Below are 15924 nucleotides of genomic sequence, written 5' to 3'. Positions count from 1 at the left end.
AGTGAGCGTAGTTGTAACATGTGGCTAGCACTGCGCTTCTGGGAAATGTAGTTCCTTCCGCAAAAAAAAGCAGCGTAGACCGTCTTGCGTCGTCACTTGGTCATGTAGCTAGCTAGCAACACCTCGCAACGGAAGGAGCTGGTATGTCGTAGTTAAAATGATTATTCCATACTACCGGTACACGCTATGTTACGTTATAGCATGTTATGTGCATTATTATCAAGCTTGATAGCATGTTGTAATTATCAGCGTGTCTTCTAGTAACTTAACGTTAGCGTTACTTGGCCAGTCGTTTGGCTTAACTTGCCGTTAGTTGCTAAAGTCAGTTTGTCAGTGGCACTCTGGAAAACAACTGGCTAGCTTCATTAGCCTAGTAACGTTACCAGACAAGTTAGCAACACAACACCAGCTGTATGCGGTCTAGAAGCAATACATAGTAGGTACGCCGATTTATCAAGTCTTCTACAAACTTGTTGGGTTCAATTAGAACAGTTAGCCAGCTTCGAGCTAACTGTATTAACTTAGGTACCACACAAATACATGAGCCAGTGATGGTGTTCTATGCCTCTTATATCCAGTGTTTGTTATTGCAGGGATGGCAGAGGAGAGGAGCAAAGAGGACATCGTTGCAGAGTATCTGGGCCAGAACCCACAGCTGGCCCAATGGGTCGAAACTTTCAGGACCTACTGTGAGAGCAACAAACAGTGGGATGCTCGGAGAGAGTTCATCCTGAGAAACATGGAGGCTTTCCCCACAGTGGAGCCCGGAGTCCCCAGCAGCAGTCTGGATAGGCTGCTCTCTCTGTCCATGGTCTGGGCCAATCACGTTTTCCTCGGCTGCAGGTAAGACACACTGACCGAGCAGAACGATAAACTCCAGAAAGCAAATATCAAGGCATGCAGATGAGGACTCCACTTGTCTTTATTCTCTCCATCCCTCAGCTATCCACAGGCTGTAATGGACAAGATCAAGGAGATGGGTGAGGGCATAGTTGTTGTAGATGCCCCAGTTCACAAAACGACAAAAGATGGTATCCTGGCCAGAGGAAAGCGGAGTGCCACAGCTGGTAATGCAATACACACTTAAGAAAGCTGACTACTGCATTTACTTTCACAGCTACAATGTATGATGTGGCTGAAATCTATTTGATTAACCAGGGACAGTTCAGGTGGACACAAGATGAAAATTTGGCACTCAATGTTTGCACTACTATTACTTAATAATTGTAGCTTGTTGGGAATACACAGTGACATACAAAAACAGATAAAGTGACAGATTGCATTGTCTTAAAATGTGTTTCAGATGTTTTGTTTTCCCATTTACTGTGTATATGTGGGTGGACAAAATATTAAAAGCCCCTTTCAACACGATGCAATCCAGCATCACCACACGCTATGGTCTGAAAAACCACAATAGGATTGAGCAAACACTTCTGACAGAGTCTCAACAACAAAGGAAAGCAGAAATAGTCTTCCACAAAATGTAATGTTATAGATGTTTTGTGTTTGGTTTAAAATATTGTAATATTAGTTTTTTTTCCCATATAGCTCATTCCTAATGATTCATAGCATTAAAAAAAGTGCATATTATGAAGGACAACATACATACATAATAATAACATTTAGGTTCACACTCAGGTTTTTTTCCTACTACACCCACACCTAAGACGAGTCTGATTCCCTATTCAATTTTTCTTTTTTTGCAGAGGTTGATGCTGACGGCTGTGTCAAAAGAGCCAAATGCGGACCTAATGAGCTCGACAGTCGACCTGTGGGGAGGCAGAAATCAGGACCTCTTCCACAGGCTCCAGCAGAGCACCAGCCCTTCTTCAACCGCCTCTACAAGGCAGTGGCCTGGAAGTTAGTGTCAGCAGGGGGCTTCGGTCCAAACTTGGACCATTTTGAAATACTTCGTAGCTGTGCAGAGTCCTGTAAAGAGACCCTGACCTGTGTGTTTGTGCCACTGAAGGACATCGCTGGCCTCCCTGCAGGACGCACACAGAAGGAAGGCCATGTGTGTGAGATTCGCTGTCAGACAGTTTACATGGGGACTGGATATGGGCGTGATGAGTCCGCTGCCAAAGCCATGGCTTCCAAAGAGGCCCTCAAAGTCTTTCAGGGACGAAAAGTGACAGTAAAGATCTGCAGACGGAGGTACAAAGAGAAAGACGTGGAGGATTTGATGCTGTTGGACGAACAGCCTCGGAGTCAGGGCTTTCCTCCCGCGCTCAGCTACCCATTTCAGGACGAGCAGCTGGAAGATGGTTCTTCTTAGAGCAGAGAATTTGTGACATTTGCCCTGCTGTGAGGCCTGTTGGAAGCATGGACATGTGACATTTACTGAATGGAGCTACTGATGGAATTTATGACCGTGTCGGGACCAGACTGTAATGCAGTTGAACCTCATAACTAGGCTAATCATTGAGTGACACAGAGCAAAACTATCACGATGCGTTTTCCACAATACTTTGGTATTATAATACAGGTGGCACATTGTTAGGCAAATATCTGGAATAAATCACCAAAACAACAAAAAAAAGAATCTTAATACTGTATTGGCTACATTTTTAAGTTTTATAGAAGGCAAACAGTTTAACAAAGTGCATGGAGTTGGAGCATGTGCCACCATTTAACAGGCAAGCAGCCATAAACTGGCAAAAAGCTCAACTGTCTAAAGGCAAAACAGTTTTAAGAGTTCGAAACAAAGGAAGGATAAAATGCTACCTTAGTATTGGAGGATAATGTATTGCATTATTTTGATGTGATTATTTGTCCCAACAAAATAGTTTTGGCCATCATATTAGGAGTAGCGTGTATATATTTGCCCCTTTGTTCATTCCTGTTGTGGCAGGTTTTGTTCTGGGGATTTCACTAGTGTAACAATCCAAAACATAGTTTAAAAACCTGACTTTGTCGCTTTTTGGTTTGTTCAGATTCCCACTGCTCAGTTACAAGCAAAACAACCACTAACTTGTCTTTTTACAGTTTTGATTACCCGTCACTTTGCCAGGGTCTAGATTTTGGCAGCAGGGTGCAAAAAACAAAACAAAGCAAATACAGTAACTTTTTCTAAACATGATGGACTTAGGAACACAAAAATAGCTAAGTATGAGTTATAAATCCAGACTTTATTTTGATATTGCCGTTTTTCATCCATAAGTGACTGTTAGATGTCAACATATCAACATTTGTTTTTCTAATTGTACCTATTAACCCCTGCATTTTAGGATTGTTTCTGGAACCGGTTCGGATTGCATTCTTATTTTAAATGACCCACACTTTTGTTTTCGTTAAAGAGCAGGATATGACCTCGCTGAAGTTATTTGGTGACATCCATGTTTGATTCTGTTTTTCTTTTTTTTTTTTCTTTAAAAATGGCAACATGCTGAGTGTCTGCAATCAAACAATGCTACACATAAGGAATGTTTTAGTTTTTATCACAATATGTTTAAGGAGAAGTTGAGGTGTACTTTACAGTTTTCAGCGTTCTTAAATACTTGGCCAACTACAGTACCCATTATACTGTACACAGAAGTACTAAAGCTTACTGCTCTTATTTTAATTTCTTTATTTAACTTCACGGATTAAAAAAAACACTGAGAACCACACAATGATGAAAATATAAGAGTGCCACAATTAAAAAAAAAAAAAAAAATCCCTTTGAACACAGTTTGATAAAGTGCGTTAAGTTGTGATGTGTTTGAGGGTAAAGTGCTGCCGTGATCTGTGATTTCTTTTTCCAGTTTCCGTTGAAGGTGATCAGGGTTGCATTGAAGTGTGAGTATCCACACTGCTCCACGTTACTGTATGCTTACACCAGTGGTCCTGTTTCTATATATTGTTTAAATAAAGATAATTTAACCAAGCAAAGTGTATTTCTCCCTGCAGAAAAACAGCATTTTCATAACAGCGTGGTGATTTTGTGTAGCAGCTTTTAAGAAACGGCCAATAATACTTTCTGTCACCAACTTAATTACCTAATATCCCACGGGAAGGTTCTGACAAGTTGAAGAACATAATATTACTTGAATGCACAAGTTGAATTGTGTCACATACTGCCTCTAATTAGCGCTAATTGGCAAGTTCAGACGCAACTGAACGGGATGAGCCAGTTCCTCATTAGAGACAGTTAAATAGATGCTAGCAGTGCCGATCAAGTAATTAGAAACTCAGTGTTTCGAGAGGCATTCATGCTTGAACTCCCCCTCCGTTTATGTCAGCAGGATGCCTTTGGCCTCAACACAGTTCAGCAGACTGTGTTCACTTAACTGCACAGTGATTCTTATCACTTCATTAGACAATCTGAACACGAGCACTGATATCATCTATAACATGCTCGATGCTTAAAGTGCTCATATTATGCTGTTTGGCTTTTTCCCTTTCCTTTATTGTGTTATATATGTTTTTTGTGCACGTTATAGGTTTACAAAGTGAAAAAGCCCAAAGTCCACCCCAAAGGGACTTACCATCTCCAACAGAAAACACTGTTCACAAACTGCTCCAAACAGCTCTATTGTAGTCCAGCCTTTACTTCAGAGACAAACGTGGTCACTTTGTAACACATGTTACAATGCTCGCCTAGCTGCTAGCATGGCGCGCCCTCATACTCTGCTTCTGACTGGCTAGTAGTCCTTACCTAGCTACTGCGCATCTGAAAATGAGCATAATATGAGCACTTTAAAATACGCTGCGATGGCAAGTTGACACGTCACGTTTGTGTATTCAAGAGGAGCTCCTGTTTATTTTAACGTCTTGTATAAACTGAAATTTGGGAATTGTACACAGCTCCCACTGGGATTCTTGAGGGAGAGTTGTTTTCACTTTGTCACCTTTTTCACCCCTGATGAGTTTGCACGCCCGCGAGACGGAGAGCGTGAGTAAGCGCTGTCCATGAGCATAAGAGCAGGAGCAAAAGGTTGCTGAAATATTTTGTTCCGATGCTTTCATGGTCTCTCTATGGGCTTCTCCCTTGACTGTATGCCTCCACGTCCCCCCAATTGCCTGCGAGCTTCTCCTGTACTATACGGTAATTTATCTACTGTGCGACAGAAAGTCGCGTGGTCATGACACAAGAGCCTGTTTTTACAAAAACGGTTGCTATGGGGCCATAATGTGAGATACAAGGTAATGGAGCCTTTTATACATTGTCGTGTTTCTTTAGAAATAAACAATGGGCAAATAGAGTCTTTAAACGCTTCATATGTAAAGTTATTCGCTGTGAAAGTGACGCCAAAATGAATGGGAGTCAATGGAATGCTAGCGGAAGGTGATGGCTTGTTAGCCTCAGAATCTCCCCATAGGAGGTACGCTTTCTGGATGCTCGCTTACTCCCTTGGTTTTCAGCCATGCCTTCACCTGTTGCAGCAGACCTCTTTGTCTCCAAAGCTGAACACTACTGTTGTGCTTTCTCAGCTGTGACGTAAAACGCATCCCTCGAGCTTCTGTGCGTGAAAGTCACCATTAAGTAAACATAGCCATACTGAAAAATAAGGAGAGGGTTTTGAGGAGCTGATAGGCTTAATTAGCTTTGTAGCAACTCATTTGGCAATGGCTTGAATGTAACGGACGTTCATTAAAGGAGAAATCCGGCGCAAAATGATCCTAGGGGTTAATAACGCAGGTAAGTAAGTAAAGTAAAAATAAATCTCTATTTCTATACCACTAACAAGGCTCAAAATAGCACCCACAATTCCACTTCATGACCAGTCGAACGGCGAACGCCGTGCAACCAGTAACCAGTAACATAACTCAAGCACGCCGTTCGTCGTTCGACTGGTCATGACTGTTTTCCCAAGATGGTGCCTGCTTGTATACGTGAACGCTACTGTCTTTATAAACTATCTTTTTAATAAACTGTCTGTACACTTACAAAGTTCTCAATGCTTCGGTTTACTTGTAGGGACCCTCATTATGCTACCATGGAAGTGTGGTGCTATTTTGAGCCTTGTTAGTGGTATAGAAATAGAGATTTCTTTTTACTTTACCTGTGCCCCGACGATTAGCGTTATAAGCTAATTAGCGGTTTGCGCTAAAACTGGTCACATTCGATTAGCATGAAAACATGTCCCAGAGAACGGTCGACTCGTTACACGTGTTATTAACCCCTAGGTTCATTTTGCGCCAGATTTCTCCTTTAATATAATATAGTCGCGCACTATAGCTTTAATGTGAGTTCTTTGAACACAGGTGAGAGGTGGTGATCTGAATCACTCGCAAGTCCCTCTCACTCTCTGCCCAACACTGCTCTGTCCACCCCACAGGCCCCAGTTCAACTGCACTGCCTGCGCTGTCTATACTGTATTTACGCCCCTGTGAGTGTTCAGACATTATCAATCAACTTCACTGCCTCAAGCATTGTCTGGTGTTGATGTATTGAGCGGTTTACAGCCAAATATGTCCTTCTCCGGGAGCAATCTCTATTTCAGACTGTATCATTTGTCACCTGCTCTGTATCTCCATCCATCACACTCTCAATCACCGTCTACCGCTTTCTCTCTCTCAGTCTGTCGGTGTTTCTGTCACCATGTCTATCTGTCATTCTTTACTTATCTGTCTAATTATCATGTGCAAACAAACGTTTTTCCCAATGGGCGATTGCTGCAGGTTTGAACTGTCACACTGTGTGCCCTTATCCACACATGCAATCTCTACTGGAATAGGAAGTAATTCCCATGAGGATAAAAATCTATAACAAATCCTAGCTGTCTGGAGAAAGTATTGCTGTTCAGGAACCAAGATAAACAGTCTTTTTGTCAGACCAACCACCATGAATGCTTTCAATGGTTTATGAAAGTGGAGAGGTGTCAATCTGTGCATTCAATCCTTCCGTTGAATTTAAAACATGGAAAAAATGGCCAAGATTGGAGTTACGTTTTTACCTGAAAAACCTGTACTGTTATTTTTTAGTTTTTTGATTTCTTCACTAGTTAAAGCCTGATGTATTTAGTTATATGAGTGTATATTGTCCTTTACTTCTTGTTTTATGTCTGTGTATATTCCTATGTCTTTCTAAAATCCATTGTCAAAAATGTCAATCACAAAAAAAAACTGTCAGTGAAATATTAGTCTATATCCACGACGTTTCACTTCCGGGATTGGTCTGTTGCCAGCGGAAATTTACCTTCCGCTTTTTTTGTGTTGGAATATAAACTCTGGTGGATTTATAAGGACTATGGTTAACTGCTCCTCAGATCTCTGCAGGGTAAATCCAGACAGCTAGCTAGACTGTCCAATCTGAGTTTTCTGTTGCACGACTAAAACAACTTTTGAACGTACACACGTTCCACCAAAACAAGTTCCTTCCTGAGACTATTTAGCAGCAGCACCGTGGCTCCGTGCGGAGCTTAACGCCGCCATTGACGATTGTGATTGGTTTAAAGAAATACCAATAAACCAGAGCACGTTTTTCTCCCATCCCAGAATGCTGTGTGGACTAGCCAGACCTTCCTCTGCAGCGCTGTGGAGGAAGGTCTGGCAAAGTGAGACTAGTGAAATATTAATGACAGCTTTCCCAGGAAATAATGGAACAAACAGGGAAACGTGTGATTAGTTTGATCAGCACAAACTGCAAACTACAGTCTGCCTTAATGTTGACTTCCCGAATGGTGACCACACACATCCCAAGTGTACATAAACACACACATCCCAGGTGTACACACACACACACACACACACACACACACACACACACACACACACACACACACACACACACACACACACACACACACACACACACACACACACACACACACACACACTGCCAAGCAAGAAGGGACTAAGTCAACATTTTGTACTTGTCTCCTCTGCATTATTGATGACAGCTGACAGGTAGCATAGTGGAAGGGTGGATACGAGATGAGCACAGTGATGTGGAATATGAAGATGCTGCCCAGGCTGCAAAAAACACAGAGGGCTCGAAATGTCAAGTCAAAACCAAAGCCAAGACATCAGTGAGAACAAAGTCAAGGAAAATATTATTAGAGGGAAATTAAGGCAATAATTTCAACCAACAAATGTTCAGGTATGATGATAGGTGTTTATTAGTTGATTCCTGAAAGGTTTATAGTTTCAGTCCGTGTGCCACAAATGATAATACTCTATGACAAGAAGTAAACAGCTCAATGTAACGTGAGGACAGAGGGATACACAGAAGGGATGGAAGAAGGATTCAGATCCTTTAAAAGTACTAATACACACAGTGAAAATACTCCACTACTCCAAGTTAAAGTCCTGCATTCAAAACCTTCCTTATGTAAAACATGTAAGCATTATCAGCAAAATGTAAAGTAAAAGTATTTTGCAGTGCAGTCAAATGTTCACTGCTGCTGCAGTTCCTGCTGCATTAATGTGTATGTTGCACTTTACTGCTTGCAGCCCCCCCCCCCGTTCACCAGAGGTGTGACGTCACAGATCGCAGTCACATCCATGTCGTTGTTCAAATATTGACTGAGCTCCATAACATCATCTTCAAACAGAAAACATGCGCATCAGGGGCGGAGCGGAGCGGGGGGGTTGGCTTCTGGGGCTCCAGCCTTGAACGTTTTCTCGAAAGCCCAGAATCTTTTGGGGTTTTAAGATAACTTTAACTAGAATCTACTTACTTTAATCATTTCCCCTCAGTCTCTCTGACTGGATCGGCAAATCAATAGAGCAAAAGTTCTGTTACTGGGGAAACATCGCCATTCATATTGCTATAAATATTTTGAACCATATTTCTGTATATCTGTATCTTTTCGTCTCCGTGTCCCAACCGGCAGCGGCAGATGGCCGCTCACCAAGAGCCTGGTGGGGGGGGGGGGGGGGGGGGTGGATTCTTTTACTTCCTTGGCAACTATACCAAATGACGTACAGAGTTTTAGACATTCTATTATCAAATGGGCTTGAAAAATACAGAGCATTCCCCCTGGACCCCCCCTGCCCCTCGGGTCTGGGCTGCTGAATGTTTCCAACGTCTGGATCCGCCCCTGATGCGCATTACATAAGTGATTCCAAGCGCACTGGTCTGTGGTGTTTTCACATAATAAAAAAAAAAGATGCGGTCACTCCACTGCTGTACAAAACAATAATGATGTTTATTCATAATAATATTGTCATGATTTGATACACAAACATTCATCCGAAACAAAATAGTTCAAAAGTCAGTATAGAGTTTGGATTTGCCCAGATGAAGAATCACTACAGGTAATGTTCCCATAATATTGCTGTTAAGACTTTACAGTGTGTATGTGGTCCTCAGGTTAGTTTATTGTGCATTGTGGGTTACATCACAACAATAATCCTGTGGTTTTCCTACGGACATGAAGTGGTTCTGAATATTTAACTTTATGGTTCTTTATGGTATCCTCATCATCACGGTAATATCCTTGTGGTTTTTATGATATAATATAGCCTACTTTTAAAATATATCCTACTCTTTTTCGTAAGTTTTGGGCAGTCACCCCACCTGCTCCTCAGCTGTATCATAAAAAAATATGACAGTAATTACAAAGGAATCGAGTGACAGTTTTTCTTTAACTTCCCATCTCAATGCTACATTCAGATCCGGCGAGGCTCATAAGCACTTCAGCAGGAAAAAGTTGCAGAAAGCTCCCCGGGGACAGTCGCACATCTTGCCGATCCGAGCGCCTTTCCTCACGGCGCACTGCTCCCCGATATCACACTGAGGGGGAACCAGAGGATTGATTCATTTCTCCCTGCTGCGACATGCATCGATACAATATCAATCAATACAATGTTTTTAAAACATACCGTTGGGACTTGGCCAAATTTCTTTTCCCATAAAGGCAGCCGTTTAGCCTGCAGCTTTTCAAGAACTTCGTGGAGAGCTCCGAGCTGGACACGGATCAAAACAACAGTAAAAAAAAACCAAAAAACAAAACAAAGTGCTTAATGCATGTGCCTTTGTTACTGTAGCAACTGACATACTGTACAAATAGAATAAAGTGACAAACAAGTAGCTGATTAACCGAAATGCAAAAGGAGTGTACAAATAATATAAATAGCCTACTTTTATTATTTAGCCTAATGCAATATAGTTATAACAGTTGCATATTTTATTTTATATTTTGTTTAAAATGACACAAATGTTAAACATCATTATCTGCACAGGACACATTTTTTATGACATGAAAATGAAAATCTTAAATGCATGCATTTCTGAATTGAGTTTGGTTTACTAAATGTAATGTGGTTATAGAGACTTGAGTTCAGACTTGATTTTTGAATTTGATAAAATAATAAAACTCTACAGATCTAAAGTTGCATCGTTTTTAAATGCATGCCGCGCTGCAGAAGTGAAGTAAAGCTTACCAGCTGCTTCTCGCTGGTCAGGTTCGGACCTTTTGGGTAGAAGTCCCGCAGTGCTCTGGGGCTCAGCTCCTCTTCGGACTCGGTGTCCAACACTTGGGCTCCAGCGGTGCTGGAGAGCAGCAGCAGCGCGCAAAGGAGCGCGCCGCTGAGCATCCTGGAGGTGGTCTGCATGGTCCCGATGCGCGGCAGCATGTGCTCCTTTCCCCGTCTCAAATAGCTTAGTCGCTCCCCCGCGCAACAACACCTTTTTATCTGACTCCTGCCATTTGCTCGCTCCACCTTATCCTTTGATTTTTTTTCTTTTTTCTTTTTGTCATGCGTAAAAGCTGCCTTGGGTGAGTCATCCCGTAAAAGTTGCTGGGGAAAATATGCCTCAAAAAGTCAACAACAACAGCAGCAGCAGCAGCAGCAGCAATACCATAAAGTAATAGATTACTCGTTACTTGGATGGAGATTGGAGGGTTTAAAACGTATTTCTATGAAGTTATCTATAATTCTAATGAGTTATATAGGCTCTATGATCATATTTAGCCTATAAGCATTAAGAAAATTAGGGAATTATATTTTGGTGTCTGCCATAAGATTGTTGTCATATATATTTAGTCAGAACAAACACTTGATTGAACATCTGTATTAGATTACAGCCTCAAGGAGCCGACTTTAAATAAGAGCAGTGATGTGTTTCAGTCACCCAGCCAGTCTGAGAGCATTGCTTTGTTTAGTATTCCATGTAGATCAGCAGTAACTTGCAATGTATGACTTTGCCATTATAACCTCAAAATGGCATTTGCAGCCTCTGCTGCATTTAAACGTGGTGACTCACCTTTCATGATGTAAATGGTCAAGAAAAACCAAACAACGCTGGCGTTCAACCCCCATGTTATTCTGTCAAAACAGCGATGAACCCCCCCACCCATATAAAAAGTCAGGTTCATCCCTTTGAAAGTTGTTTTAGCTTTAAGAATTCACTTTTTTTTAATCTTTTGTGCAGGGACTGAGGGCCAAATGGACAAACTACTGTTTGATTACCAGCTGTGTTGTTAATGAAGTTGTGATTGGACGGGAAATAGTGATTTATTTTTTTAACCACTGAAATCATTTGCAGGTCATCTCATTCGTAACACACAGGATAAGAAGAATCACATTTTGTTGTTATTTCACCTAACTAATGGTACATAAAGCCTTATGCTGAATGACTAAACAAGTATCTAATTGTGTGTGCTTGCATGTGTACTAAAACTCTAATAGCATCCTAATTAACCTGTAAATTAAAGGTATAATTATTTTGAACTTCATCATGTACCCAGCAGCCACAATATGATATTTCACCTCTTACACAACCACTTTATCAATGCAGAGGATGAGTGTTCACACACACAATATGGATGGACAAATGACTGCTGCTGTATAGATAGCCTATGCTTAATCCTGTGCTTGCGTTATCCCAGTTCACCGCATTGATCCTAATCAGAGCTGTTTCGGGTCCATCAGCAGAGACGGAGACGTAGGAGCAGGAAGCTTTGATTGTGTGCTCGAGGCTGCATGACTCATGTTTCTCCCTCCCCACTTTTAATGACTGTGACTCCAATTTATCATGTCATTCACAACAACCTGGCTATTTCATTCACAACCACGGCTTTATTAGTTTTTGTAACGATACCCATAAGAGTTTGGCAGGAGACACTTCCCTGCTCTGATTTGTTGCTCTGGTGGATTTGGTGTAGAGTTCGTTGAGGACATTAGGTAATTTTGCTCCAAACTGCTCTCAGATTGTGTACTATCAAGCATGAATAACAACCTTTTAGGAAAACAGATTATATTTAGACTGGGCTGATTCAAAACTCTAATAAATGTAATTTGAAATATAGTTTGGTCGACTTTGTCGTTAAACAAAAATCACAGCAACCCTAGAATTACAAACTGGTTGAACAAACGGAGCATGTAAAAACAAATAGGCTTTTTCAAATCTGTTTCTCCAATTTTTTTCTCCAAATGATTGTTTGGCCACTTGGGTGGCAGCGCAACAAGCTGGAGCCATCTTAAATTTCTCCTGTTTTCCTTGTATATGTTGCCTTTAGGGGCTATTGTAGGAAAGCAGTCATTTCATTGTTATGCAGATGATTTGCAAATTTATTTGCCTATGAAACCGAATGACAGTGTTGCACTAAACTCCCTGCTTAGTTGTATTAAAGTGTCCATATTATGCTCATTTTCAGGTTCATAATTGTATTTAGAGGTTGTGCCAGAATAGGTTTACATGGTTTAATTGTCAAAAAACACCATATTTTTGTTGTACTGCACATTGCTGCAGCTCCTCTTTTCACCCTGTGTGTTCAGGTCTCTGTTTTAGCTACAGAGTGAGACATCGCACTTCTGTTCCATCTTTGTTGTGAATTGCACATGCGCAGTAGCTAGGTAAGGATCACATCATCTAGCTAGCTGTTTCTCTAACTTCAGTTTGTACAAGGCAGGATTAGCCAGGAGTCTTCTTCTAAACGAGGGCGCACTTCCAACTTTGCGTAGAATACCTGCAGAACAGGGACATGGAAGTAGATCTTTTGTAGATTATGTTGAACTTGTGTGTGTTGTAGCAGTGTTTTGCCATTGAGAACGAGTTACCCCCCTCGTTTCAGCTAGTGACGTAGAAAGCCCTGCAGATTTTGAACAGCTCACCCGGAGACTGAAGGCAGGTTATATACAGATACACAAAATAACACCCCAAATCCCAGAAAAAAGTGTTTTTTTCATAATATGAGCACTTTAATGATATTAAGTTGTGGCTTTCACAAAACTTTCTTAACTTGAACGAAGCTAAAACTGAGTGTATCATCTTCAGTACTTCATGCACTCCAAACAGTCCAGCTTTGAGTTTGGGAGCACTGTCTTCATACTTTAAGCCAGCTGTCAAAAATGTGGGGGTTACTTTTTATTGCAACATGAAATTTGACAAGCAGATCAGCAACGTTGTTAAAATTAGCTTTTTCCAGCTTTGTCTCCTAGCTAAAGTTAAGCCCTTCCTTAACAGGTATGATCTAGGAAAGGCGATTCATGCTTTTAGTTCAAAGTTGGATTACTGCAATGCTCTTTATGTTGGTTTGAATCAAACCTCCATCTCACGATTCAACTTGTGCAAAATGCTGCTGCTCGCTTTTTAACAAATACATCTCGATGTGCACACATCACTCCCGTTCTCTACACCCTACATTGGCGCCGTGTGTTTTTTAGAATCAATTTTAAGATTTTATTGTTTGTTTTCAAGGCCTTAAATGGCCTGTCCCCGGAGTATTTGTCCAAGATTTTAACCCTGCGTGAGCACAACCGGTCATTGCGGTCTTCAAATCAACTGGTTTTAGAAGTCCCAAGGTCAAGGTATAAACAGTGGGGGTGTGATCAGGCTTGTGCAGTTGCTGCCCCGAGACTCTGGAACAAGTTACCCCCTGATATTACAGATGTAGCTCTTTTTAGATCCAAACTCAAAACCTATTTGTTTAGAATGGCTTTTAATACGTAGTAGTGGTGTGACAATTTCACTCTCCTCCTCCTGTTTCTATGTAACCTTTTCTGATTTGACTGTTTTCTGTGTTTCATTCTTTTTATTATATGATATGTTGTTTTATTCTTGGTTTCTGATGTATCTTTGGATACCTGCTGGTTGCTGTAAAGTGGTAAAATGGGATTCCTGAAAGTACAAATCCACTCTATTTCCTTTTCCCCAAGAAATATAAAAAACAGAAGAAAAAACTGAAAACTAGCTACCCCAGGATAGAAAATGTTTATCCCTACTGCACAATTAGTGTACAGTGGGTTTATCTGAGCTGATAACAGCCGTGAGATTAAACCAAAACAGTGGAACTGTAACTGTAAAACCAAAACAACGAGTTGAAAGATGCTAAAATGCTCCGTAGAGCTGAAAGAAACTTCAGCCTTGGGACATCATTTTCTGTGGGTTCATCACTATGAGCGTACTCTGTCACATAGTATTTTTTTAGTTACACTTTACTTGAAGGTAGCTACATAAGAGTGACATGACACTGTCATGAACGTGTCACAAACATTCTAAACAAGTCATAAACGTTTATGACATAACGCTTCTGTCATTAAGTGTCATTCGGTTTTTGTCATGACAAGTTAGGGATAGGTTTAGGGTTAGAGTTAGGGTTCATGTGTCATGACTGTGTCATGTGTTCATGACAGTGTCATGTCACTCTTATGTAGACACCTTCAAGTAAAGTGTTACCATTTTTTTTTACCCATTGTTAATATTAAATATTGACTAGTGCAGCTTTGAAACAGAAACTAGAAAAGACAGCTCTCTTTCTTTGCCACTAATTTACCATGATGTTTTGTTCTTCCATTTTTTTTTAGCAAAAATGATTATAGCAAAGCTATTCCACCTTGAAAATCAGTGAGGACAGTTCTCAGAAATGTCCCCAGACACTCACATCTTTATGATAAATAATTGGACACCGCTCACCAAATAAAAGGACTTTGACTCTAACTGTCTGGATATCCTGAGGAAAAATGATTAATTCAATTTTCAGAAAGACGTAGAGGAACAAGCGCCCTCTTTTACACCTTTGCAGAGTTTACCATTTTCTAACAATTTTCTAAGAAAGAACTCACAATTTTGTATCTACAGCCAATTTTAGAGTTTCCATTTACCTGGAGGAACAAAACAATGCACATCCGAGAAACATTTTGTGCTGGACCCCACAGGAGATACAGTATATTGGCAAAGAAAAATACAATTTGCTAAAGTTTCCATGTAACCTAACTTGCATTAACCCAGAAGAAACCAATGCAGGCATAGAAATACTATGAAACCTCCACACAGAAAGGCCCATGACAGAGGATTCAAACTCAGAGCTTCTTACTCAGGAGCCTTACCATCCATCCATCTATCTTCCATCCATCTTCGTCCGCGGGGGGAGCAGCTCGATCAGGGGACCCCAAACTTCCCTTACCAATTCAAATATATTATATAAGATTAAAGGTGCTGTAGGTAGGATTGCGAAGATCCAGGACTTTGCCAAATAATTTGAACATCGACAACTTCTCAGTCCCTCCCCCTTTTCAGCTAAAGCCCAAAACGGTCTCCTAAGCCCCTCCCCCCACAAGGGAGAATGAATGTGTGTGCCTGAGCAGTGTGTGTCTGATTGACACACAGTTAAACACCCCCCCCGGCCCTGATTGGTGCATCTGAACAGGGAGCTGTGGATTTTTACAAATCTCACTACAGGCTGTAGGTGGTGCCAGAGGAGCTGGATTATTTTTTTTATTACCTGCTTCATGTAGTTCTACTGGAACATAGTGTCAGTTTCAGCAAATATGACAGAAAGTTAGTTTTATAAGTCTTATCTACTGCACGTTTAAAATCTCTTTAACTAATCAGCATTCCAATGTGACGTCATTGTTCCTACCAGACCAATGAAATCGCTTCTGGCAAGTTTTGCCGCGAAGAGGAGCTGAGCTGGAGTGGGTAGGTGGGTGTGTATGTTTTCTTTAGAAAATAACTGTTAGCTGGTTAAATAAAGGTATGAATGAATACTTCACAACAACAACTTACTAACGTTTTAGTCAAATAACCTACGCGGCTCCAGGTGTGTGTCGAAG

At 41.0% G+C, this 15924-nt stretch overlaps 2 protein-coding genes across 4 annotated transcripts; one reads left to right on the top strand and one right to left on the bottom strand.

Annotated features, from left to right (window-relative positions):
* The first annotated feature begins 51 nt into the window (after positions 1-51).
* Positions 52-3870, top strand: cdkn2aip (CDKN2A interacting protein). Of its 3 annotated transcripts, none has more exons than XM_078254584.1 (4): positions 52-141; positions 594-843; positions 943-1067; positions 1707-3870. In XM_078254584.1, exons 2-4 carry the CDS (start codon positions 596-598, stop codon positions 2273-2275), a joined length of 942 nt encoding a protein of 313 aa, XP_078110710.1. In that variant the 5' UTR covers positions 52-141; positions 594-595; the 3' UTR covers positions 2276-3870. The 3 variants fall into 3 exon arrangements, with proteins under 3 accessions (XP_078110710.1, XP_078110719.1, XP_078110702.1); XM_078254593.1 differs by lacking the exon at positions 52-141 and adding an exon at positions 148-436; XM_078254576.1 differs by lacking the exon at positions 52-141 and adding an exon at positions 148-440.
* A 5075-nt stretch (positions 3871-8945) lies between these two features.
* Positions 8946-10521, bottom strand: cart3 (cocaine- and amphetamine-regulated transcript 3). The gene is made up of 3 exons (XM_078258268.1): positions 10312-10521; positions 9751-9834; positions 8946-9661 (listed from the first exon to the last, which is right to left on the bottom strand). Exons 1-3 carry the CDS (start codon positions 10501-10503, stop codon positions 9554-9556), a joined length of 384 nt encoding a protein of 127 aa, XP_078114394.1. The 5' UTR covers positions 10504-10521; the 3' UTR covers positions 8946-9553.
* Positions 10522-15924: the final 5403 nt, after the last annotated feature.

The sequence above is a fragment of the Sander vitreus genome, chromosome 1 (genome assembly GCF_031162955.1).
Source record: "Sander vitreus isolate 19-12246 chromosome 1, sanVit1, whole genome shotgun sequence".
Taxonomy (NCBI): Eukaryota; Metazoa; Chordata; class Actinopteri; order Perciformes; family Percidae; genus Sander; species Sander vitreus.
The sequence above is the reverse complement of the archived record's forward strand: the minus strand, read 5'-3'. Positions and strand labels throughout refer to the sequence as shown.